Source organism: Nothoprocta perdicaria, unplaced genomic scaffold (assembly GCF_003342845.1).
Source record: "Nothoprocta perdicaria isolate Ctin4 unplaced genomic scaffold, notPer1 scaffold_420, whole genome shotgun sequence".
Lineage (NCBI taxonomy): Eukaryota > Metazoa > Chordata > Aves > Tinamiformes > Tinamidae > Nothoprocta > Nothoprocta perdicaria.
Window position 1 is genome coordinate 249127 of NW_020455667.1, and position 23021 is coordinate 272147.

The window sequence follows — 23021 nt, forward strand, 5'->3', positions numbered from 1 at the left end:
AGAGTAAAGCAAATCTTGAACCTATTAAAATGCAGTATTTCAGTCTGTCTAGATTATAGAGGCCAGGTACATGTCAGCATCCCCTTTCTGTCTCAGTTGTGGATGAAGCCATGGATATCCCACTCCAGGACCAAAGATCTCCCTTCAGGGCCCCATTTCTGCTTGCATCCAGACTGCTAATTGGAGGAGACGCAGGTGGGTGCCTGAGTGGGAGATGCAGCACATGCCTGGACAAGCAGACCATGCAGTGAAACCTCTCAAGGGTAGCTGCAGCCTGCAGAATTAACTGGCAATCCAGCAAAGCAAATGGCAATGCTCAGTAGATATATTAGCAAAGATAATTTGTATTTAAGGATCCATTAGCCCATCTGATATCTGAACCAGCCTTTTGAAATGGGGATTTATATTGCTTTCTTTCAGCTGATTGAGAAATGAGGAGTCTCTTACGCTCTTCATTTGCAGATAATCTGCAAGATTTAGGTAGGTGATGACGTTATCCTGGTTTAACAGATAATTCCGGTCAGATGAGGATACTTCAGTATAGTTGGCTATCATATGAAATTCATCTTTTTTAGCCTGGCCTCTTCTTTGGCAGGTTGCTTTAGCGCAGTACAGTGAGGAGCCCAGAGCTGTGTTCCACTTTCACCAGCACAAGGACCGCAACAGTGTTCTGAGAGCCATCAAGGAGCTGCGCTATGCTGGAGGCAACACCAAAACTGGTACGTATGTGTGAGTCCATACACGTGTTGTAGACCTTCCTGCCTCACGAATGAGGCTGAAGTCCAAGAATGCATTTCTGAGCATTTTGAAACCATTTGGCTATAGCTGCTATCAGTAAAAAGTTATGGCCCAAAGTTCTTAACCCTTTCAATTTGAAGGTTTTTCATGATCTTTCAGAAGAAATTTCAGAACAGGAATAGAGTGATTTTTTTTCCCTAAAATGTTGGGGAAATGCTTCAACTCTTCTGAATGTATTTCCTTTTTTTTTCTTCCTTTTCAAAGTTATCTGCTGAACTCAACCTATTGAGTTGAACTATTTGAGTCAATCCAATTCATTGTTGTCTCCCCTCAAAAAATTTTGCCTTGCTGTAGGAACTACTCTGCGTTCATAAGGCTACACTGAATGCCCTGATTTGCCCAGCTGTGGAGTGGAACTCCCACTCCACAGCCCTCACCACCTGCAGACATATTACTTAGGCAGATTTACACTGTGTCTCTCTACATTTGCCCAGGTCGTGGTTTAGCCTACATGCTAAAGGAGATATTTCAGTCCTCCAGAGGCTTGAGACCAGCTTTCCCTCATGTGTTGGTGCTTGTGACTGATGGGCGATCACAAGATGATGTGTTGCCACCAGCCAGAACAGCCCATGCTTTAGGTAAGAATTCCCCTGTTGTGTTTCCCTAAGGTCTTGCTTGTACTTCAAACATAACCAAGTTGAATTCCCAGGGTATAGTGGGTGATATATTGCATGATTTTTGCACCTCAAAAGTGGTTTTGCCTTTTTTCACTCCATCATCTTTTCTTTTTATTCATTCCAAGCTAGAGTGTCTTAATTTTGCTAGAACTTATACACTCTGGTTTAGGTGAGTTGTCGCTTGGCTGCTGGAGTATGAATTACCACCAATGGACATCAAAAGGAGGAATATGATAATGAATATGCAAACTCTGATCCCAAATATTATTCATTAAGCAAGTGATGTATTTCAGGGATCCACGTCATTGCTGTGGGTGTCTCCGGAGCTGACCCCATTGAGCTGAACACCATCCTGCTGCAGCAGAACCTCCAGAATGTTTTCTACATCAGCACATTTGATGACTTTCCCCATATCATCCAAGAGCTGATAGAAGTCATTTGTTCTGATCTGCAGCCTCCAGGGGCCCAGACATTGCATGAGGAGGTGAGCTGCTTCGCAGAGCTTTGAATAAAAGTCATTTGGCTTTTATTGGCACAAGTCATGCACAAGGCAGTCACTTAGCCTGAGCCACATTTCAAAGCTAGGGGAGCAAAAAGTCAGGATATCGGGTCCAGTCTTGACCTCACTTACTGTTCAAATCCAGAGATGAAGAACAAAACCTTTGAAACTGAAGAAGTAAAATAGGGGAGGAGAGAATACAGTTTTGAAGGTGCATAAGGCTAATGCGAGCGTAAAGCACTTGAACATACGTAATTTCAGTGACCTCTTCCAACTCTGATCCATGGATCATTGGCAAGGTCATGAGCTTGTTGCAGAGTATGTCAAACAGCAGTATTTTGTGGATATTTCAATTGAAAGGTTGGTGGTATAAATGCACAGAGACCTCTTGGCATCTGCTGAGGGTTGATGGCGGTGTCCAGCCCCAGAATATGGAGGATCACTAGTCTAACCCAAATTCCCTGCTGTAGGTTCCCAGTCACAAAGCAGACAAGCAATTGGCATTTGATAGCACAGACAGCAAGCTACTGGTCCCTGATCCACCTTCAGCTGAACCATACATCCAAAGAAGAGAGGAGGCTTGTAGTCCCCGGTGTTTGAAGGTGAGATTTAGTTCACTGATGTCTGTTTTGCCCAGGTCAATTCTCACATCTACGCTGCATTCACTGCAGTTGTATCACCCTCACAGTCTTTAATTTGGAGGTTGTGTTTGTTTTGGGGAAGATCATTCTAGGACCTGCCACTTCTGCATGGGATATGCAGCATCCTCCTATGCTCTCGCCTGGTGAGCCTGTAGCGCAGCGGTTCCATAGATCCTCCATCATATCTGCCAGCCCCACAGAGTCATGCCAGATGTCCTACACCATTTCAGATAGCTTTAGATTTCAACATGTGAGCCATTGAACAGAGCCCTGAGCTTTCTTACTACAGAATTGAAACATTGGAAGGCAATTCTACCCACCTATCAAGCAGAAAGACATAGGAAATGAAGAACAGTAGTGCCCACATACCCTTAACTCATAAGAGGATGTGGGGATACATTTTTTTTTGCCAATTCTAAGGGAAGTTCAGTCTTTCCAAATAGTGTCCTGGATTAGAGTCAGCTTTGGGAAGTATTCTACATAATTCCTTGATATGTCACCAGCTTCCTGGAGGGCCCTGGATAAATCACTCAGGTGTGCTAGCTTCATTTGAGTAAATGAGTGTCTCCACAGTAGTAAGTAGTAGTAGGGAGCAGTGTGATCAAAAAGGTGTAGGTCAAGATTCACTTCATAAGTAGGTGCCTATACTAGCAGCTAATTAGCCACATAGAGGTGGTGCCTCTTTTTGATGGTGGCTACCTAAAATGAGATGCATGTCACCCCCTTTCTCCATGGATGGTTGAATTGGGTCCTGACCTCACTCCTGCCAAATTCCTCTCCATAGTTTTTCCCAGAGGAGAAAAAAAATGCACTGAAATTTCTATGAGTCTTGGTAAACATATAACCAAGAGCATTTACCATCTCTGAGCCAAAAAGGAGATCCTGAGCTGTAGCTGTAACAAGACCAAAACTGCATGAAACATTAATAAGTTTCCTAACGATATTTCCTCCCCATTCAGCTCTCTGTTCTCCACCCTTTTCTCTCAAATTCAGTGCAACCTGGAGACACTATAAGTAATGCATATTTTTACAAGTATGTTAAAGGGTCTGAGGATACAAATAAGTCTCCTGCAGGGTCAGCCTTATCCTTTACTTCTCTTGCATATGTCAGGGAAGGTGCTAGTCTTTATTTTGAAGTCGCTCTGGTTTGGGTTTATTTGTAGCGTGTCATAATTCCCTAAACATTTGTTTTCAAACATTTCTTAATGTAAAACATTTTCCTTTCAAGGACTTAAGAGACTCTCTTCCTCATGGAGGTTATGACCCATACATCCTTACTACAAAAGGAGAGAAAGGAGAGAGGGTGAGTCAGTTCACCTCAACCAGTCACTTGGTTAATTAATTTACAACTAAAAAAAATATTAGCAAGGCAGAGATCTATCCAAGAATCTTAGAGCTTGCAAAACTTGTTTGAGTGTGAAAAATCTGATATTTCTACTTTCCCTCCAGAAATAACTCAACCTAAAGTAAAATGATACAGGCTTAGTCTTCTGCATGAGATGAAAAATTGCTCTGTATACTAGGAATTGAGGACTCTCTGTAACCACACACAGAACTACGGATGCCCAAAGCTGTTTGGGTCTGGAGCAGTAACTCTCAAACTCTTGCTTTTCATATTCTTAGGGCCTACCTGGGAAGGATGGTATTCCTGGGCTGCCAGGCAGACCAGGGCGGACAGGTCCTCCTGGTCCCACTGGGCTCAAGGTTTGTATTTGCTTCGACAAACACTGTAAAAAATGGCATATAACAGAGAAGTGGACATAGCTCTGAAATCTTTCTTTCTCCTGGTTTGTAGGGGCTCCCTGGCATCCAGGGTGATGTGGTGAGTATTCTGAATGCAGCAAAGATCCTCCACAAAGTCTGTTGGCTGTTTTTCCACATCTGCCTCTCCTGCCAGCCCGGGCTCTCACCACTACCTGTGAAATTGTCTCAGTACCAGAAGTGTTGCTCAGATTTCCTTCTGTTCGGAGACCTGGCACATAATGCAACACACCACTGGCATATTCCTAGCCAAGCAGCTATCATTGAACCAGAGCTGCCCAGAAAAGGAAAAATAAGACCTGCAAACTCTGCCTGCATTTATATATCAGTCTAACCACAGTCTGTTATACACTTAACCACCAGTAGCATCATTTGCTCACTGATATCCCTTACACTAATTAAGCTTCTGACAGTTTCACAAAGCTGTTCATGCCATAGCTTGGAAAGCACTCTCTATCTAACCCAGCTAAACCTCCTGTGCCCTTGTTTTCACTAGAAGTATCCCCATACTGTGGATTTTACTGGAGACAGCATGGCTTTACACACTAGATGAGTGATCAGCTATGAAAATGTCCGTCACCTACTTACACCAGCTCTCTGTTAATAGACATTTATGTTCGATGAGGTAAATCACCCTCCAAGCCCTGAGGGCTTTTGATAAGGGCTCTACCAAGGTGGCTCTGGTCATTTGAGAACCCCTAGGGTTTCCAAAGCAATCAGCTGATAAATATGGGACTTCCAGGGCACTTCTGAAGTGAGACCTGGAGGCCAGGCAGGTATCACAGTGCATCCTAAATGGCACACTGAACTGAGCCTGGATCTCCATCACTTATGATGAGTACCAGAAGTGTTGGACTCCATGTCAGGTGGAGACACAAGGTTTGAATGTCATAATCTTCATCTGAACCCCATTATTTGGGCTCCTTTCAGTTGTTTCAAAAGAGTCCTCAAATGTCACTTGAAATGTCCTGTTATCTAAACTCCAGCTTATACTATAAAACAGTATAAATCTTCTGTAAATCCTGTGTCATGTCTACCAGCCCAGCATCTTGCATACCTGAGGATATCTCAGACATCCCTGGACATCTCTTACTTGCACTCATCACAAGGAGGGGATTTATAACACATTATTACATGGGTGACACCTGCATGAGTACATCAGTGTTGGAACCAAAATCAGTTCGTTATTAGAAGAAAACTATTTTCATAACTGCTTAAGGGTGGATGACATTTTTAAGGCCTGTAACTTGAACATTTCACAACAATGGTATTACAGGTACTTTGTTGTTTAGTAATGAATGATCTATTTTTAATTCTAGGGATCTCCTGGCTATCCAGGACCAGTGGGGCCAAAAGGAGACAGAGTGAGTTGCATTCCTGCTTTTCAATGGGGAAAAGCCATTGTAATACTCTCGCCTCTTATTTCCAAGGGCTTGCACAGCAGCCACTGCTGAATGTGAACTTCTGAGCTGTATCTTACTAGTCCTGTACAGATATCAGCCTTGGAGGAGTCTGTCTTCAGTTTTACTAGGAGATATCTAAAGTTTTCATGGAGAAAATTGGCCAGTCCCTATTACCCTTGGCACAACTCACCTGGTTATTTGCACAAGGAGGTAGCACGCTCTTGGGTCATTCTGGGTTTTAAGAGCTGCTTCTATTAACAGGCCTGTTTGTACACATTTATGACAGAGAAAAGCACAGTCTCATGATCTGCTGTGGGCTGTTCCCAGGAGCAGTTGTCCCATCCTGACGGTTTTGTGTGGCTGTTTTTGGTACCTCCACAACAGACGTGCAGCACGCAGGTGGTTTGGGTTTGCAGCACAGGGAGGCTCCTGCCTTGCACAGGCTGTTTGTTCTCCAACTACTCTGATCCTGCAACTGCACCTAAGTCATGAACTAAGTCATGAAGTCAATTAAGTCAACTAAGTCAACTAAAAGTCATGAAGCTGCCTCTTAGTGCCTGGACCTCCTAACATAACTGAGCAAGGGCTCTTCTTTCTTGTGCAGGGTGAACCAGGCTACGTCTTGGGTGGAGTGGAAGTGATTCCTGGTCAGAATGGGCAACCTGGTCCTCCTGTGAGTATCATACCCCAGTGTGATGAACCCTTCATCTGCTCAGCATGTGCTGGGCTAAGAGGGCAGAGAAAGGGTAGGCAGAGAGCATGACCCTCTCTCTCCTATTTTTGTTTTGTTTCAGGGACAGAGAGGACAGCCGGGGGTTCCCGGGGTAGCAGGACCACCAGGTCTGCCAGGGCCACGGGGACCACCAGGGGTGTCCATCAAGGTGAGTGAGGTTTTTTGCAGCATGGCCCTGCACTGTTAAGCCACAGAAACCCTGGACACCCTGTTTTTTAGGAGTCTTGGGAATACACATTTCCTTTCTCTATTATGCAATAAATAACCTAGTCTTCAACATCTCTTGCAACCAATTCTGCAGTGCTGAGGCCCATAGGATTCTCTCACTGAACCAAATTCTGGTTCCTCAGGTTCCAAATTCCTGCAAATGGCAGGAATTTGGTTCCATGAGGGAATTTTCCTTCCATGAGTGCCTAGTTGTTCAACCTCAACTCAAAATGTCAGCAGAAGTTAATGATGGAGCTTGAAAAAGTTATGGTCAGGCTTGTCAGATGTGGGCCAGATTCAGTGGCCACTAAAACTTTTCCAGCTTCAGGTCCATATGAGTCGTTCCACATCTAGGTTGAAAAATCCAGGAGCACTTGTGCTGTGCACAGCAAAAGAATGGATTTATGTCACCAAGTGTCACCAAGCAGAGATCAAAGGTCCTAAACACCCCTCTCTGTCCTAAGGGGAGTTTGGATATCAGATTTCACAGGGTGAGGCGTCTGGAGTGTGAGAGAGAGCAGACACCTCCATCAAAGCTCTGCTTTACCCTGAGGGGTAGAGGATTTTGGTCTCTGGAGGAGCTTTAGCTGGAACTAAATTTAGAAAGAAACTCCTCCTTTTTGCTGCTGTTTGGTAGGAAATGGCAGAGAGGGAAAAGCCCCAGGACTGCAGCATCATGCTCAGATGCAGGAATGCTTGGTAGCTCTGTAGTGAAAGGTGCTTGCTGCTGCTGGGCATCTCCAAGGAGGAAAGTGGGGAAAGACTGTGAAAATCTTCTTCTCCTTGTTCCCAGGCTCTGTGCCAATGCTGTGTCCTTTGCATTTCAGGGTGAACCTGGGGATTTGGGTGTCAGGGTAAGTACCTGGGGCTGATTTTCACATGGTGACAAGCCTGGTTTTTTATTCCTAAACTGCCCACTAGGCTCTGGTTTCGATCCTTGCCAGGTGCTCATGGAGACCATGGTGGTGGGACATCTTGTAATATTGTCCTGTGCTTCATGCAGGGTCCTCGTGGCAGGAATGGCCTCAAGGGTGACAAAGGAGGTGTGGGAGAGCCGGTGAGTTATCTGAAGCCAAAGAAGAGCCACAGGCCACTATTAGTGGTGGGAAAATACCACTGACCTTGGGACACCAGCTGTCAAGGAGGATGGTCATGCAGGGATATATCTATTGACACCTCTTATCAGCCACCACCTTGGGATGCTTCACTGCTGACAAGCCCTTCCTGCTGGATCTGGCAGATTAAGCAGGGCCAATTAAGCATTTCTCACTTTGTCAGCTCCGTCCTGCTGACCTGTCATTCAAGATTTATCAAAGGGAAATGTCTGAGACTCAGCAAAGACATTCAATAGCAGTCATTTGTTTTGCAAAAAGCAAGCCCATGCTCTTCCTCAGAGAACAGAGCAAAACAATTGTGAAAAGAGCATCCATCGCCACACTCCCTACTGCAATAAACCCTCTGCTTTAGTCAATCATTTGGGCAGATGATAGCCAGTGTTGCCTGAGGAAGGCTGCTCCAAAGAGTCATGCCTTAGCCTGGCCTTTTATGAAATATATCTTTGTGAAATGGTCATTTCCCTTGAGCTCAGTTAGATGATGTCACCTCAAGACCCTGCTGCCCCATGAGGCTGATGAGTAGAGCCCTACTCCCTTCCACCTACTCAGGAGGTGCAGGAAAGAACTGGCACAGGTCCAGAGGGGGGCAAGAAGGCAGATTGAAAGTATGGGGCATCAAATGGACAAGGATGGGGTGGCCAAGCCAGACAAAAGGAGGTAGATTGTCACAGAAAGAATTCATACATAGGGTACAAGAGATTTGAGTCGAAGGGGAGATAAGAAACAATGAGATGAGATGATGGGTCCATCAAGATGGGCCCAATATGCTGCTTCTGTTTCTGCAGACTTCAAAGTAAACATTGAAGTCTGGTCATTAACAAACAGGTGGGAAGGAAAAGATGTGACAGTTTCTCTTCCATTGCAGGGGAAGCCTGGCTTGCCTGGCCCCGTGGGGCTAGATGGTGTTCCTGGACTGCCTGGACCAAGAGGAGAAAAGGTCATTATACATATCAGATGCTTGCAGGATCCATCAGTCCAAGGGGGGACCTGATAATATCTGAGAAGAAGTATTAGTAAGATAGATTGAGTGCAAATAGAGACATGTAGAGATTTTTACCCTCATTCCACAATGCTCCCTGCTCATACAGATGTTTTTTCCCAGTCCTACATGCTGCCTGTCCTCTGGATGAGGCTGCTTCTCTGATTTCCCCACCCTTCTTCAAATAATGGCTGAAAACACACGGGACCTTTCTTTACTTCTCCCTCCTCCAAGTTACTTGCACCTCGCTTGAAGGTTACTGGTTAAGCATATTTCTTTGAAAATGGCCACAGAGCAAATTTCTCCCCTCCAACTTTGCAGGACAGTTAAGAGCAGACCTATATGCCCGTGGTGGGGTGGGACATTCCCTGCTTTACAATTTTTGTGCCTTCCTCCTGGCATGGAGTCTACTTTTCCAAGGGCAATGCTGTGCTTGTCTTGCAGGGGCTGGCAGGAATGGGCATTCCTGGCATTGCTGGCTTGAAGGGAGAAGAAGGACCACAGGTAGGTTGGCATTTTTTCAGCCAGTTTTGCAGCAAAAGACCTCTAGGTTGGCTCAATGTCTCTGCAGTCTCCTCCAGGACTCCTTCTCTAGGTTTTCCTTGGAAGGTGTGTGTCCTGTGGTTGCAAACGGGAAGGGAGAGAGAAGACTTTGGGTCTTAAAGTCTGAGCTTTTGCTCTTCTGTTTTGTAGGGGGTAATGGGTCCTCCAGGAGTACCGGGAGCAAAGGTGGGTACTGAAAGACATTCACATGGTACCTGGGTCTCTGTGCCTACTACTCAGGTGCCAAGGAAAGCACCTAGCTCTAAAGATCATCATAGGCTGAAGGAACATGACCTCCTTATTCAAAAGCAGTGACTGTCAGCAGTCCTTGATCTGGGGAACTTGTTGCTGCAGGATGTTGCAGAGACCTGGAATGACAGCAAGATGCAGCATTTTAATAAATTAATAAATGACATTTTTGTGACTGGTAAAGATCTGCAGAGTTGCAACAACTCATAGCAGATGTGTTTCAGAAGGATTATGGAACCTCATGCACCAGGGCTTGATCTCAGCTCTGATGCTATTTGGGATGAGGAGCTAAAATGTGAGGAGCAGATTATCTCATGCCTTACCAGGACCATCCTCTGAACCATCTGGGTACAGATTTATTCCCACCTCAGCATTGTCCTGGGTTTGGCTATGAGAAGAGCAACAGTTTAGGACTGGGTTGCGTGGTTTTTTGCATGCTCCTTCTCAAGTTACCTCAGGATATACTCTCTGAATTTCTCTTAGAAGCTAAATGCATCTATATGAGCCACTGATTTATTTAATTTCTACTAAACTTAAAAATATTAATATTGACCTAGAAAAGAATTGATTCTCATACTTCTAGGAGAGATGGAAAATGACAGAAAAAGATATATCCAAGGAAACATTTAATTCAGCCCAAAAACAAAGTATTTTGCTTCCCTTTGCAGTGGTGCTATTTTATTTAACGTAAGAGGATTTCAAATCCCATTGCCAGCAATAACAGCCAGTTTGCTGCTAATGTCTTGCTCCTTGCAAGAGTCACAGCCTCTCTGAGGTGTCCAGTCCTGGTTCAGTGCGCAGAAATGTGGGTTTTGTGGCCTTTCATGGACCCTCTTGAAGAAAGACTGAAGCCTGGCAGGATGCTCGCTGCTGAGGTAGCTGCTGATGTTGGTAAGGAGCTTTCTGAGATGACTTCACAGGATACAGGAGGCCATCACAGCTGCTCGCTCTCATGTAGGGTGAGCCAGGGCCACCCAAGGAAGGAGGATCAGTTGATCCAAGGGTTTGGCTCTAACTGAATGAAACCAGGAAGGCTTAAAAGACATCTGTAAATATAGACATGGGCAGGTATACATAGGGTAATTGGGTCTGGTTCTGCATCTCACCTGGCTCCTCTTGGTTATGGTCAACCTCTGAGCTCAGCCAGGACCCAGCCCTCAGTCTTTGGCCTGTGCTTGAGCTATGATGTAAACTTTTAAGCCTTTTCCAAGAGCCTGTCCCATCTCATCCTCTCAAGCATCCTCGAAAGGAACAGTCTGATCAAGCTCAGGACAGTCCATACATGTGTGTATGTGCATATATACAAACACGCACAAACATGTGCATATGTATTTTAAAAACACATATATAGTCCAAATAAAGTTATGTGTATTAGAATATTTCAGAATATTTAAGGTTGGAAGGGACCTCTACAGATCATCTAGTCCAACCTTCCTGCTCAAGCAGGCACACCTACAGCATGTGGCACAGGGTGGCATCCAGGCGGGTTTTGAAGACCTCCAGAGTAGGAGACTCCACAACCTCCCTGGGCAGCCTGTTCCACTGCTCTGTCACCCTAACAGTGAAGAAGTTGCTCCTCACCTGGAGACGGAACTTCTTGTGCTTCAGCTTGTGGCCATTACCCCTCGTCCTATCGCTGGCCACCAGTGAGAACAGCCTGTCCCCTTCCTCCCTGCATTCTCCCTTCCTGAACTTATACATATTAATCATATCCCCTCTGAGCCGTCTCTTCTCCAGAGAAAACAGGCCCAGCTCGCTCAGCCTCTCTTCATACGAGAGATGTTCCATTCCCTAAATTGGATGAAATAATTACAAAATTACAATAATTATGGATGAAATAATTACAAAATAATTATATGATATATGACTACATTTTATTGTATGATACATGTGTTTTCATATAGTGTATTATATCTCAAATACAAATAATATGATTATACAAAATACTCTAACATATTATAGGTATTATGTAAGTATATATTGATATACATTTATACAACACACAGATGCTTTCACTATATATATCATACATCATATATTATATATGATATGTGAATAACAATATCTATTTATTTTCTTTCCCCCGTCCCTCATACTCTCTCATGAAGGGACCCTTCTTCTGCAGAGCATGGGGCATTTTTGCCTTCAGCTCCAAGTGTCTCTGCCAGTGGAGCATTTTCCTCACTAAAGGATCTTCTGTTTTCCAGGGTAACAGAGGGCAAGTTGGTGTTAAAGGGGAAAAGGTGAGAACAAGAAGCAAGGGAGTGCAGAGCAGGAGAGAAGGTGGGCCTGGCTCTGCCCTCCATTCTAGGGAATTAAGGTGTCTATGTTCCTCAAGTCAGAGCTCAAGGCATCTTATCTGATAGAATTCAGATCCTACCCGGTATCATTCCTGTCCTATTTGATAGGAAAGGAGCATGGACCCTCAGTATTGAGTGTGAACCCTAAGCCAGATGATGCCAGCAGCTGGTTTGGATACTCTGCCTACCTCATTATGGTGGTGGAAGGATGTGCAGGGTCTGGCAAAGTTCGATCAATCTAAGTTACCTTAATTAGGTGCTTCAGGATCTGTAAGCCTGCTGGATATGTGTGCTTGCAACTCCCAGGTCCGGCTAGAGACCAAGAGTTGAAGCACTGACCTGCTTGGTAGCTCCCATGCATCTCATGGCTGTCTTCTTCTCATGCTTGCAAGTTATTTTGCAAGTGGCCTGCAGAGTTGCCCTGCAAGTAGTGGAAGAAGCTGTCGAGTCCTCGCTCTGGGTAGAAGAGCAGGACATGTTCCCACGTTCTGCTTGGCTGATGCCAGAAGGCTTAGGTAGGCTCAGCCCAAGAATACAGCACTGTTCCACCACTTTTTCTTCCTCTCAGGCCCATCTCTGATGGTTTGTCGTGGGCAAAGCAAGATGGTAGCAGTCTCCTGGCAGGGGGCAGCTAGGGTAGAGAGACAGGCTAGAGATCTCTATCCAAATGCAGGGATTTCTCACACAAGAGCATTTATAGCAGCTCACAGGGCTGTCTCATAGTCAACAAAAAATGGACCGAAGACCTTCTTTTCTCTTTATATCAAGCTGGGAGCCTTTCATTACAGCAAGGATATAGCACAGACAAAAACTGCTGGTAGAAATTATTTTTTCGATGTCTTACAGGGACTCCCAGGACCTCCAGGGCAGAAAGGAGACCAAGTAAGTCGAGCAGCTTGGGTGCAGGTGTCCTGAGTGGGCAGAACCGAACCTCTGTGCGACCACTGGGTTCCTGCAAGCGCAGCTGAGTATGTTCGCATGGGATTTTGCAAAGAAACCAGCAGGGAGTCACTTGAGATTTCCTCCTTTCCCATGAAACAACAAGCAGTTTGCATGTTCCATCAATCAAACTGTAGAGGGGGAGTCTGCAAGTTTTATTCTTCCATCTGGTTTCAAGTGATATCAGTCAAATAGTGCAAGGAACACTTTCACCCCAAGCGCTCAGCATCTCCTCTCTAGTTTGCTCGTGCTTCTGAGTTGAATATTCAGTTTGTTTAAGGAATGGACGAGGAAGAGCGAGGAGCGGAACTTTTTCATGACCCAGATTGTTCATTTTGTTTCTTCTTGTCTTGCAGGGAAATCCAGGATTTCCAGGTGCTCCCGCTACAGGGGTAATTATGAGTGGGCTGCAGCCCTTCTGTCACCTTCGCTGTACACAAGTAGAGGACAGCAAAGCACACACCCTTTACCATAACCATAACCATCCAATTTGCAACCAGTAGTAGGCTAAGGACCGAGAGATGTGTCCTATTGAACTAAAGGACCCTTGATCTGGGGCTGCTCTTGTCCTGCTGAAGAGTCACTGCTGGTGACTTATCTACCCCATACCCCTGTGTAAACAGGGCTGCTATATCCCCCTCTTCTTAGGTGTCCAAATTGCAGCTTTAAGGAGGAACCTCAGAAGAGGATACCTCTGTATGCACCACATCTGCTGCAAGGGCAGTAAGAGCAGTTGGAGGCTGCATTAAGTGCTGAAACCCACCACAACTCAAGATCAGTGTGAGCTGGGGGTGCTTGAATGAGCAGGGACAACTCAGGTCTCTTTTCTGGGAACAGTGGCATATTTGTGTTGGAAACATGGGGTAGAAGATGGCTCTATAGTCTCTAAATCCACCTCAGGGCTGCTCTGCAGAGTGCTGGCGACTTGTTGCTGTCAGAACAGAATGGAAGTTCTTCTGTTCCAAGTCCACAACAGCCATCTGCCAACTACCCCTTGCATGGGAGTGATCTTCCAGTCCCATCCCTAGGTCAAGCTGGTGGGATTTCACAGATTTCACTGGGTTTATAGTGTGTCTTCTAGCTCTTCCTGGCATTTTATGATCCAGTGCAGGGGATGGGTTTCCTCTTCCATAACAAGGTTGAGATTATCTTGCTTTAGAACAAGGCGATTTAAGTCCTCATTGGGAAGGGTAGTCATTTTCCAAAGAAAATAGAGCACTTCTGTCATTTTGTTTTATCCTCAGGTTTTGGGACCTCCGGGCAAGAAAGGTGTCAGGGTAAGTCCATTAATTTGCACTGCTTGAAACTTAAGTGAAATCTTTGCAGAGTGAGAGCTTCGGAGAAGTGAGGGCTGGACAACCTTTCACCACTTGAGTCACATAAGTCTAATGACAGATTGAAGAGAAGACAGATTGGAGAAGCAGCAATAAACCTGGCTTTCTGGTATTTATTTTGCTTTTGTTAACAGGAAAATAACACACACAATTCACCACTTTACCCCATTCCCAAATGTTAGTGAAACACAAGGTAGATGCATATTTTTTTGTTATTTTCTATGTAAGCCCAGGCAATGGGGCAATTTGAGGGTTCCAGATGTTAGAAGCTAGAGATCACTGAAGCACAGCTGCAGCCTACTTATAGAAGTGGCCCACTTCAAGCCAAGTGAGGAATTGACTTAAAGTCAAAGAGAAGCAGAGGTTGGAAGGGACTTCTGGAGTCAAAGCCTGCTCAAAACTGGGCCAGCTTCGAAGGTGAATCGGGCTGCACCAGGGCTTTGTGTAGTCGCCCTATAAGCATCTCCACAGATGGAAGTTTCTCCATCTCTCTGGGGCCTTGTCACAACACTGGACTCACTTTACTAGAGGAAATTGAGTTTTTCTTAGATCATTGATATCACTGAGACAAAGCTGTTCCCTGGGTACGTGGTTCATATTGGACATTTTTATAGCATGATTGATACAGTTCACTTTTGTAGAGGCTTTGTGATGCTACCTGGCCTGCAGTAATTTTTTATTAATTCACTTAGGTTTTTGGCTTCTGCTCTTTTAACTGCTGGCATTCAGGACAAGGATTTACATCCTTTCCTCCAGACTCAGTTGTTTACCGTTCACTTCTGTAATTTTCTAAGGTCATTTCCAACCAGACAAGGGCTCACTCATGACTTGCATCTTCCCTCACGCAACTTGCCAGCACGGCCAGTGCCTCTAAGCATTCTGCACTGGGAAACAGTAGGAATGAGGTTGGGATGAGCAGAGACTCCTTAAGAACCCCCTCCCTTTGTCAGTCTGATTCTCCAGACTGCTTAATACTGGTCATGAGAAACTTGTCTCTTCTTCTAGGCTGACTGCATTTAGTGGCCTTGTTTTCATCACACTTTCACTACTGTAAATACACAACATTTTAAGGTAGGCTATACCATTTCCATAGCTGGAAGAGGTGTAACTGCTGTGATGGATTTGGCATGGCTGAAGTCCAGGTACTACAAAGAAAAGCTGCAACACAAATTTCAGGATGGATGGTTAGGGAGATTTCTCAAGGGAACAGTTGTCAGAATGGATCAAAAATGCAAAATGCAGATCTGGAGAGCCATGTGAACAGGGCTTGGCCTCTCTGCGGGATATTATTAGCTCCGGGGTTGTCTGTGTTCACAGGGAGAGACTGGACCAACAGGGGCCCAAGGACCACAGGGAAACAAAGGGCAACAAGGAAACAAAGGAGAGAAGGTAACGCCTTTGCTTTTCTCAGCATGTCCTTTATGGGTAGGAAGTTATTTTTGTTCATTTTGCAGGAAGCTCTGAGGCAGACTGGCTTCATTCGTAGGTTGTGTTATCAAGGAGCATCCTCACACTGTAACCCAAGTGGAGACTTGTGGTTACTTGGAGACGTCAAAGGCTTCTTGAAGGGGTGTCAGTGAGAAGTGCTGGGGCACTAATGCTCAACTTGTGCGACTGCCTATCGTTGATGAAAATGCCTAGAATCTGCTCCATGCTTTCCTGCTAGCTTCAGACGTGGAAATTAATGTCTTCAGCTTTGAAGCTACTTTGGGAAGACACTATATCCCCACCACGCATCTTGCTCAGCACAAAACACGGTGTTGGCAACTATCTCACATCTATTACGCCATGGATGGAAAGCAGATTAGCTCTTGTAGGTTAGCAAAGTGGTGATAGCTAGCGAGATAGTGATGCATAGCATGGCACGTGACAGCCTTCCAGAATGAGGTAACAAGTGGAGCAGGGTCATGCCACTGCACCTTGTGCAAAGCAATGGAAAAATTGTTTCCAAGATCTGCAGAACAAGCTGGGAGATGGGAGCAATGTGGGGCTTAGCTCTAGCTTTACCTCTGCTATACTTAAGGGTTCAGAGCAGAAAAGGTTGCCTGGTGTTGCACTGAGACATGCCTTGTTGTTTTTCCCAGGGAAGTCCAGGTTTCGGTATTCCTGGACAACCTGGACTGAAAGGAGACCCAGGTGACAGGGTAAGTAAGTGTGGCAACATGCTGCGTATGGAAAGGGAATGGCAAAGGAGCAAGGTAGGGATGCTCAGGGCCAAAAGCTAAGGACCAGGAAGGGACTACTCTATAATGCTGAGAAATGATCTCTTGTGAGTCTTTTGTCTTCTTGACTTTTGTTTTTAAGAAGACGCAAGCTTCTGGTGGCTCTCATGTGAGTCCCTTGATGTCTAATAAGTATTGAGCTCATGTTGGTGTTCCCTTCTGTGCAAATATTAGTTGTGTCTTTCATTTTAATCCAGAAAAATCTTGCACACGACATCTTTGAGAGTCTCCATCCCTCTGTCAAGCTTAATCATAAAGCTATTAGTGATTTCAAAAAAGAGGAAGCTACTGGGGAGACAGACACATCTAAGCTGTACATACTTACAGTAGAGCATCTTCTACTATGTGGTGTCTATAGGACCATATACATATATGGAAAGCATATGCTTTCCCCTTCTCTGCATCATACTACAGTGTTCTGTTTTCTAATACCTGCAACCAAAGAGCAGCTTTGCAGCCATGAGTCTGATGTTTACACCCTTTAGATAGGACAGAGAACCCTCACCTGAAATGATTTTGCCTGTGTTGTTCTTGCTGTGAGCCTAATGGTTTGTATTTCTGCAGGGAAACGTAGGTTTGTCTGGCAAACCTGGTCAAAAGGTGAGCGTATGCAGTGACTGCAGCATGCAAAGCAACATCACAAAAAAATCTGTGCCAAGGAGAGTTTTGCAATGTAAAGAGCATTATCTTTGCCACGAAGCTCATGTTAAAATATGAGGAAGGTTCAAAAATCGAAAGGTCTGAAGAAATCCTTCTTTGCTGGAGTCTCTGTGTGATGTGCCAGTGTCCTGCGCACGGTGACACAGGCTAAAGCCACCTCTTTGCACTGTGCTTTTGTTTAACTCTGGGGAGTCTGTAGAGACTGTTTAGACTTGAATTTTTGATGGTACACAGAAGTCTACAGAATGCCTGTGCACACCTGAGTCATTTTGGAGATGTGGAAAATGAAATGATGCCTTAGAAAATTCTGCAGACTCTTGTTTCTAGGATTCCTCCTAGCCAATTATTCTGAAGTGGCCAAAAGAGAGAGATAGAAAACATCCTAAATGTGCTACTTGTTCAGAGACTCTGCCTCCCTGCATGTATTTCTCAAGCAATATTTCTCCCCAGATTTGTCTGAAGGGGCACGTGGTTTTGGGAAATGCCATAACAGGTGGCCCAGTGAACCAAATATTTAATCTAGATCTGCTTCATGAGCAAGAAGGGATTAAATATGAAAAGAGAGAAATGAGAATGTAACCAAGACAGAAGGTAGTGAGAGGTATTTTGTTTTGGGAGGCTCATGGCCTGGTGGCTAAGTGTTGAGGAAGGTGTCTTGTACCAACCCCAAGTGAAAAAAGTCCTCACCTTTGAAAGCTTAACTCATTTAACCCAGGAATAGGATGGGAATCATGAAGTGGGAATAGAGCCTGTGAGCCTGAGCCTCTTGAGACCTGAGCCATGTGATGGCTTCTCCACTAAGTGGCCATCTCACTTGAGCTGCAGAGCTTCTGGGAGGCAGAGGGTCTCCCAAGAGTCTGTCCTGAAGTGCCACTAAGACTCAGGACAGTCTGTGTTTGAATGGAGCTAAATGCTTTCCAACCTAGTCCACCTAGCAGATACCCTGAGCACAGCTCTACCCCACACAGGGTAAATGCTCTGAGCTCAAGGTACAACCAGGACTGTGGAAGAAATGACATAGCCACGTGGCCTGGCATGCTGTCTAAGTCTATCCCTTCATAGAGGACATAGAATCATGGAATCATTATGGTTGGAAAAGACCTTTAAGATCATTAAGTCCAACTGTGAACCCTTCACACCATCCCAACCAAACTCTGTCTCTAAGTGCCTCATCTGCACCTTTCTTGAACACTGTCAGGGGTGGTGACTCCACCACTTCCCTGGGCAGCCTGTTCCAATGCTTCACCACCCTTTCCATGATTTTCCACCACTCTTCCTAATGACTAACCTGAACCTCCCCTGGAGCAACTTGAGACCATTTCCTCATACTGCATGTAGCCTAAAATATGTAGGCTATCAAATGCATAAGAAGAAAATAACTATTGTTTTGTTCATTTTTAGGGAGAGATAGGTCTGAAGGGAGAGAAAGGCGAACCAGGATTACCTGGGAAACCAGGCGAGACTGGACTAAGAGGTAAAGATGTAAGTAGAAACTAAGAATCCAGTAAGATGACCATACTGAACCACAGCAGTAATATGTATTGAGTAATGACCCTAGGTTATGCCCTTGCAGTAGTATTTAGGAGCAAGTGTTAAGATGGGACTGGTCAAAAACATCTTTATCTTGCCCAGGGCTTTTCTTATTTTTGCTTTTGGCTTACAGCTTCCAAAGGGGAAAAAAAAACCTACTGTTATTACTGTTATTAAGTACTCTGTTACTGTTATTAATTGACTCACCATGCAGACACTACAATTTACATGCCTTCTTTTCAGAAGGAATTTCAAAGGAGAGAAGTAACTTGCTTGATGATTTTGGTGTCTGTTCAGGCCATGAGGGCAAGCGTCTGCAATGCGATGCCACCTTCTCCCAGGGAGATTTCCTGGTCTCAGATTCAGGAGTCTCAGGAAGCTGGCTATGCCTGGAGGTTGCTTTTCTCTGAAGATTTTTGTAGCGTCCACTAGGACGAGAGCAGGGGATAAAAGGAGATATAGGACAACCTGTAAAGGATGTAAGGCAATCACTAAAGGAACAATTAAGAGAGGGGATGGTGCAATACCAGTCAAAGGAAGGATCATAGTTTTTCTTCCCCAAGCTCACACTACTGAAACAGAGATGCTTATGCTTTCTCCTTTGAAGAAAGATGTGAAATGATGCATTTACACTGTTTCTGTCTGATCTCTCCCTAATAGCTTTGGGAAAATACTAACATCAACTAATTTGTCAGAGGAATTGAGGTCTCAAAGAAATGGCATTTCTACAAAGTTTCTGAACTTGAACAGCTGGGTGGGGGAGAGTGACTCCCTAATGAGTTCACTTCAGAGAAAGAAGCTGATAATCTTACCTCTTATTAAATATCAAGGAAGTCACCTGCAGGAGACATGTTGAAGTCTAGATTTCATTAGTTTAGCTGCTTGAAGATGGACTTGTTAGTCCATAGGATGCTCAGGTGGCAAGAAGAGGAGAGACTGCTGAGGTCCAGTCCTCTGGTAGGACTTGCTCTCATCTTGCCTCTCCTTCTGCCTCCTAGGGAATTGCTGGAAAGAAGGGAGACAAGGGTGATTCTGTAGGTTTGCATGTTCATATTTATAACCTTGCATGACAGAGAGTGTATCATGGAGCTGAAAATGCAGAATTTCTCCACTCATGTTTCTTATGGGTGTGTTGTATCTTCGTAGGGTAAGCCTGGGCTGCCTGGGACTCCTGGAACTATTGTGAGTAAGATGTACACTTTGGTTGAGTGATATGTTTGTTTCGGGGAAGGATACATTAAGATATATCACAAGTTCTGGGTACCACTGAGGAAACATTGCTAGAAATTACTGGTGTGGAGAGCACTATGGCATGGGTTCTCCTCCTGGCTTTATCACAGCAATGCACAGCAAGGCAGACAGCACCTATATGGATATAGACATGTGTGGTCAAATCAATCTCATCCCAAATGATTTGTTATTGGTGATGCAAGAAATCTGTGACACCAAAGGGTGTAAACCATAAATACAAACCTATCTGATACCTTTGGTCAATAGCTGTTGTCTAATCAAATCAACCAGGCACCTTCTGTAGTCACAGCAGAGGGGTGGACGTCTCCTAGGAAAGGAGCTTAAATAGGTGGGAAAACTTTGCTCAGGATTTTCTTGTGCCTTTGAGCTGAGTTTTCCTTTGGACAAGTTCCCCTAACGTCAAGACGAGTAAGAGAGAAAGCAATGATCTCTTGATCATCTCTCTCTAAAGGATCTTGGAAGGTCCTTGGAGATTAGGAAGATATTTCAGTACATTAATGTGCAGACAGGTACTCTGGCAGACAACGTGCCACATGCTCTTTGAAAACCACACCATTTTGTTGTCCCAGCCCTATTTTCAGTTGTTATCTATTGGACCCCCATTCACTTATCTCTCATGTATTTTGCACTAGGGACAGTCTGGCATATTTGGGAGTGTCATGTGGGAATACCAAACACCTTCTGTTCCCTTCAAAGCTGGGAGGAGCATTTTTGCTTCAGGATAGGCCAAGATCCTTCTCTGCTAACACGTTACCATCAGGAGCTCTATGTTTATGAGTAAAGGCTAAGTGGGATAAAAGGCACATAGAGGAGGGAGCTTATATCAGACACAGTTCCTCCCCCTTTGAGAGCTACTTTTCTTCTGTTTTTGCAGATGTCTTCTCTGGAGAACACCAGCATCCTGAAAGGTGACAAGGTAAGATTTCCTTTCTGCTGGAGAAGCTTTGTGTAGAAGCTGAATATTTGCTTATTTTGCATTTGTTGTACATTTTGCAGCACAAAGGATCAAAGCTATTCTGAGAAGCTCCGAGCAAGCTTTATACCACTGCCCTAGCTTCATTACCTTTGTAAGCCAAAGCCTGCAAATGCAGCCCCAAACTCCCAAGTTCATTAAGCAAATTCTTGCCATTCCCCTGTGCAACAACAAAGTTCCTCCAGGCACAATCCAGTGAATTGCTGTTGATGATGCTGGGGCAACGTGAACTTCAGTTCTCTTTCCAAGGCTTTGTGTTTCTGCAAGGCAACCCAGAGTAAACATTTCGACTCGGATATCAGTGAGAGCCATTCAGAAACTTGCTGTGAGCCTGAGTGCTCTGCCAAAAGGCAATAAGATGATTTGGATGCTGGAATAACTGCCGTGAATTTCTCCAGAACAGCAGTCCTATTGCTTCCATAGTAGCTCCCTAACTATATAGCAATAGCTCTGCTTGTGGGAATATCTACAAGAGCTTTTATTGAGCACCAACACTGAGATGGTTCACATTGGGATGGATTCAGCACAAATAGAAACCCTAGTGATAGAAAACAGCAGAAAAGGATTTAGTTGATCCTTTTTTCCAGCACTGTGAAATACAAGACCACAGAACATAGTGCTCAGCCCCTGACGACTACATGCCAGGGGCCAGTGTGTCCTCTTTTGGGCACACACAAGTCATGGTCTGTCTCTAAGCAGCTCCTTGGCTCCTTACTGCACTCTGTTTAGCAAAGTAAACAGCAAAAATCATCTTTGGCTGTGCCACAGTGCCAGGCAGGATCTGACTGGTGAAGGAAGAGAGGCAGAAACATGGCATAATCTAAGTAATCTTTTTGTTAGAGTAGCCCAATGAGATGAAGAAGAATTTAATTACCCTCCTCCCCCTGAGTTTAACAAAGTTTGTGAATTGTCCATTTGTTTTGTGCACCTTGCGGCAGGGGACAGGGGAGGAAATGAGCCAGCCAAGGAGGAGGCAGCCCAGCCACGGCATCAATTTCTGCCTAAATTTGGCTGTACTGGGAGGAAAGGCTGACACAGACACTGCATATCCCAGCAGGGGCTTTGCAGGCAGACCTGAGCTTGGTTTGCTCAGGGGCAAACCCTTGTTTTGGGGTTTTCTTTGGGTTTCCTTTCCAAACAAGGAGCTCTTGAGTGAAGATGCCCAGCCTGGGTCACAGGCAAAGCAGATGGTGGACATCAAGAGAGCAAGAACTACAGACAGTTTCTCTGGAGGTCGATTCCTTGCCCATGTCTCACTCAAAACACTCAGTCCCAAACTTTACTACTTCAATTCTGTTGTTTCATTAGCCAAGCTGTAGTGGCAAGGAAGTCGAGGCAAAGTTTTTGCAATACCAATTATTATCCCAGAGGAGATAGTTGGAGGAAAGAAAAACCAGAAATGACACATAAGCCCTTCTTTAGGTCCAAAGTAAAAGCAGCAAATTTCAAGTGAAGACAAGAGTTGCCCCAAATTTTAACTTAATTACATGAGTCAATGTGATAGTTAAGAGAAAAGGCTGCTAGTCCTTGTGACTTGACATGAAAGGCAAGTTAACTTGGGACCAGTGTAAAGGAAACACCAGAATGAATCGTGAAACCAACTTCTCCCCTGAGAATTTTAGAGGGGGAGAAGAACTGGAGCTAATGTGTTCCTGATGACTTACAGGGAGATCCTGGAAAGGATGGCTTGAAAGGCGAAAGAGGTCCTCCAGGCCCAAAGGTACGTGCCATTTGTACTGCTCTGAGCATGGAATTTCTCCAGCTGTGCTGTGGGGCAGATGTACACCTTCCTAAAAGGAAAAGTCAATAGGAAAATAAGCAAAGAAGAAACCCACAAGCAGCCCAGCATCTCCTTCACCTTGAAGGCTTGACCCAGAGCAGGGCTCAGATGAGAAGGGCTAGGTGTGCCCCATTCACAGCATGAGCGTGTGGAGCCCTGCTCTCCCACCTCAATGACCTCGGTCCCCATGTGGTCTCAAGGTCCCAACCCTATGGAAATGACAGGTTCAATGACAGCCAGCATGTCCTTGTAACATGGCTTATTTGCTCTGCAGCATCTTGCATTCTCATGCCTGGAGCCTGGGGCTGTCATGCACTGGCAGCTGTCACCATCGATGCCTTTCTGATGCCCTTCATTCCACCGGAATCTGTGCACAGAAACCAGATTTCAGTGAAATGAAGCCCATCAGAGAGGGCATTCAGCGTCTTGCCTCGCCGCATGCTGCTTGCATTGCATGGGCCTCCTGACTGCTAATTCAGCTTCCCAG

General features: G+C 44.9%; 1 protein-coding gene across 1 annotated transcript in view; it reads left to right on the forward strand.

The window, feature by feature from the left end:
• The window catches only part of LOC112953147 (collagen alpha-1(VII) chain-like), a 93220-nt gene that overhangs the window by 24603 nt on the left and 45596 nt on the right, over positions 1–23021 (forward strand). Inside the window, exons 21-42 of the mRNA XM_026046149.1 lie at positions 596–719; positions 1233–1376; positions 1709–1899; positions 3784–3858; positions 4179–4259; positions 4351–4377; positions 5636–5680; positions 6324–6392; positions 6514–6600; positions 7487–7513; positions 7663–7716; positions 8640–8711; positions 9198–9257; positions 9447–9482; positions 12692–12727; positions 14029–14061; positions 15436–15507; positions 16203–16262; positions 16905–16940; positions 18420–18482; positions 20656–20697; positions 22421–22474. Coding sequence (XP_025901934.1) covers positions 596–719; positions 1233–1376; positions 1709–1899; positions 3784–3858; positions 4179–4259; positions 4351–4377; positions 5636–5680; positions 6324–6392; positions 6514–6600; positions 7487–7513; positions 7663–7716; positions 8640–8711; positions 9198–9257; positions 9447–9482; positions 12692–12727; positions 14029–14061; positions 15436–15507; positions 16203–16262; positions 16905–16940; positions 18420–18482; positions 20656–20697; positions 22421–22474 — 1488 coding nt within the window. The remainder of the gene's footprint in view (positions 1–595; positions 720–1232; positions 1377–1708; positions 1900–3783; positions 3859–4178; positions 4260–4350; positions 4378–5635; positions 5681–6323; positions 6393–6513; positions 6601–7486; positions 7514–7662; positions 7717–8639; positions 8712–9197; positions 9258–9446; positions 9483–12691; positions 12728–14028; positions 14062–15435; positions 15508–16202; positions 16263–16904; positions 16941–18419; positions 18483–20655; positions 20698–22420; positions 22475–23021) is intronic.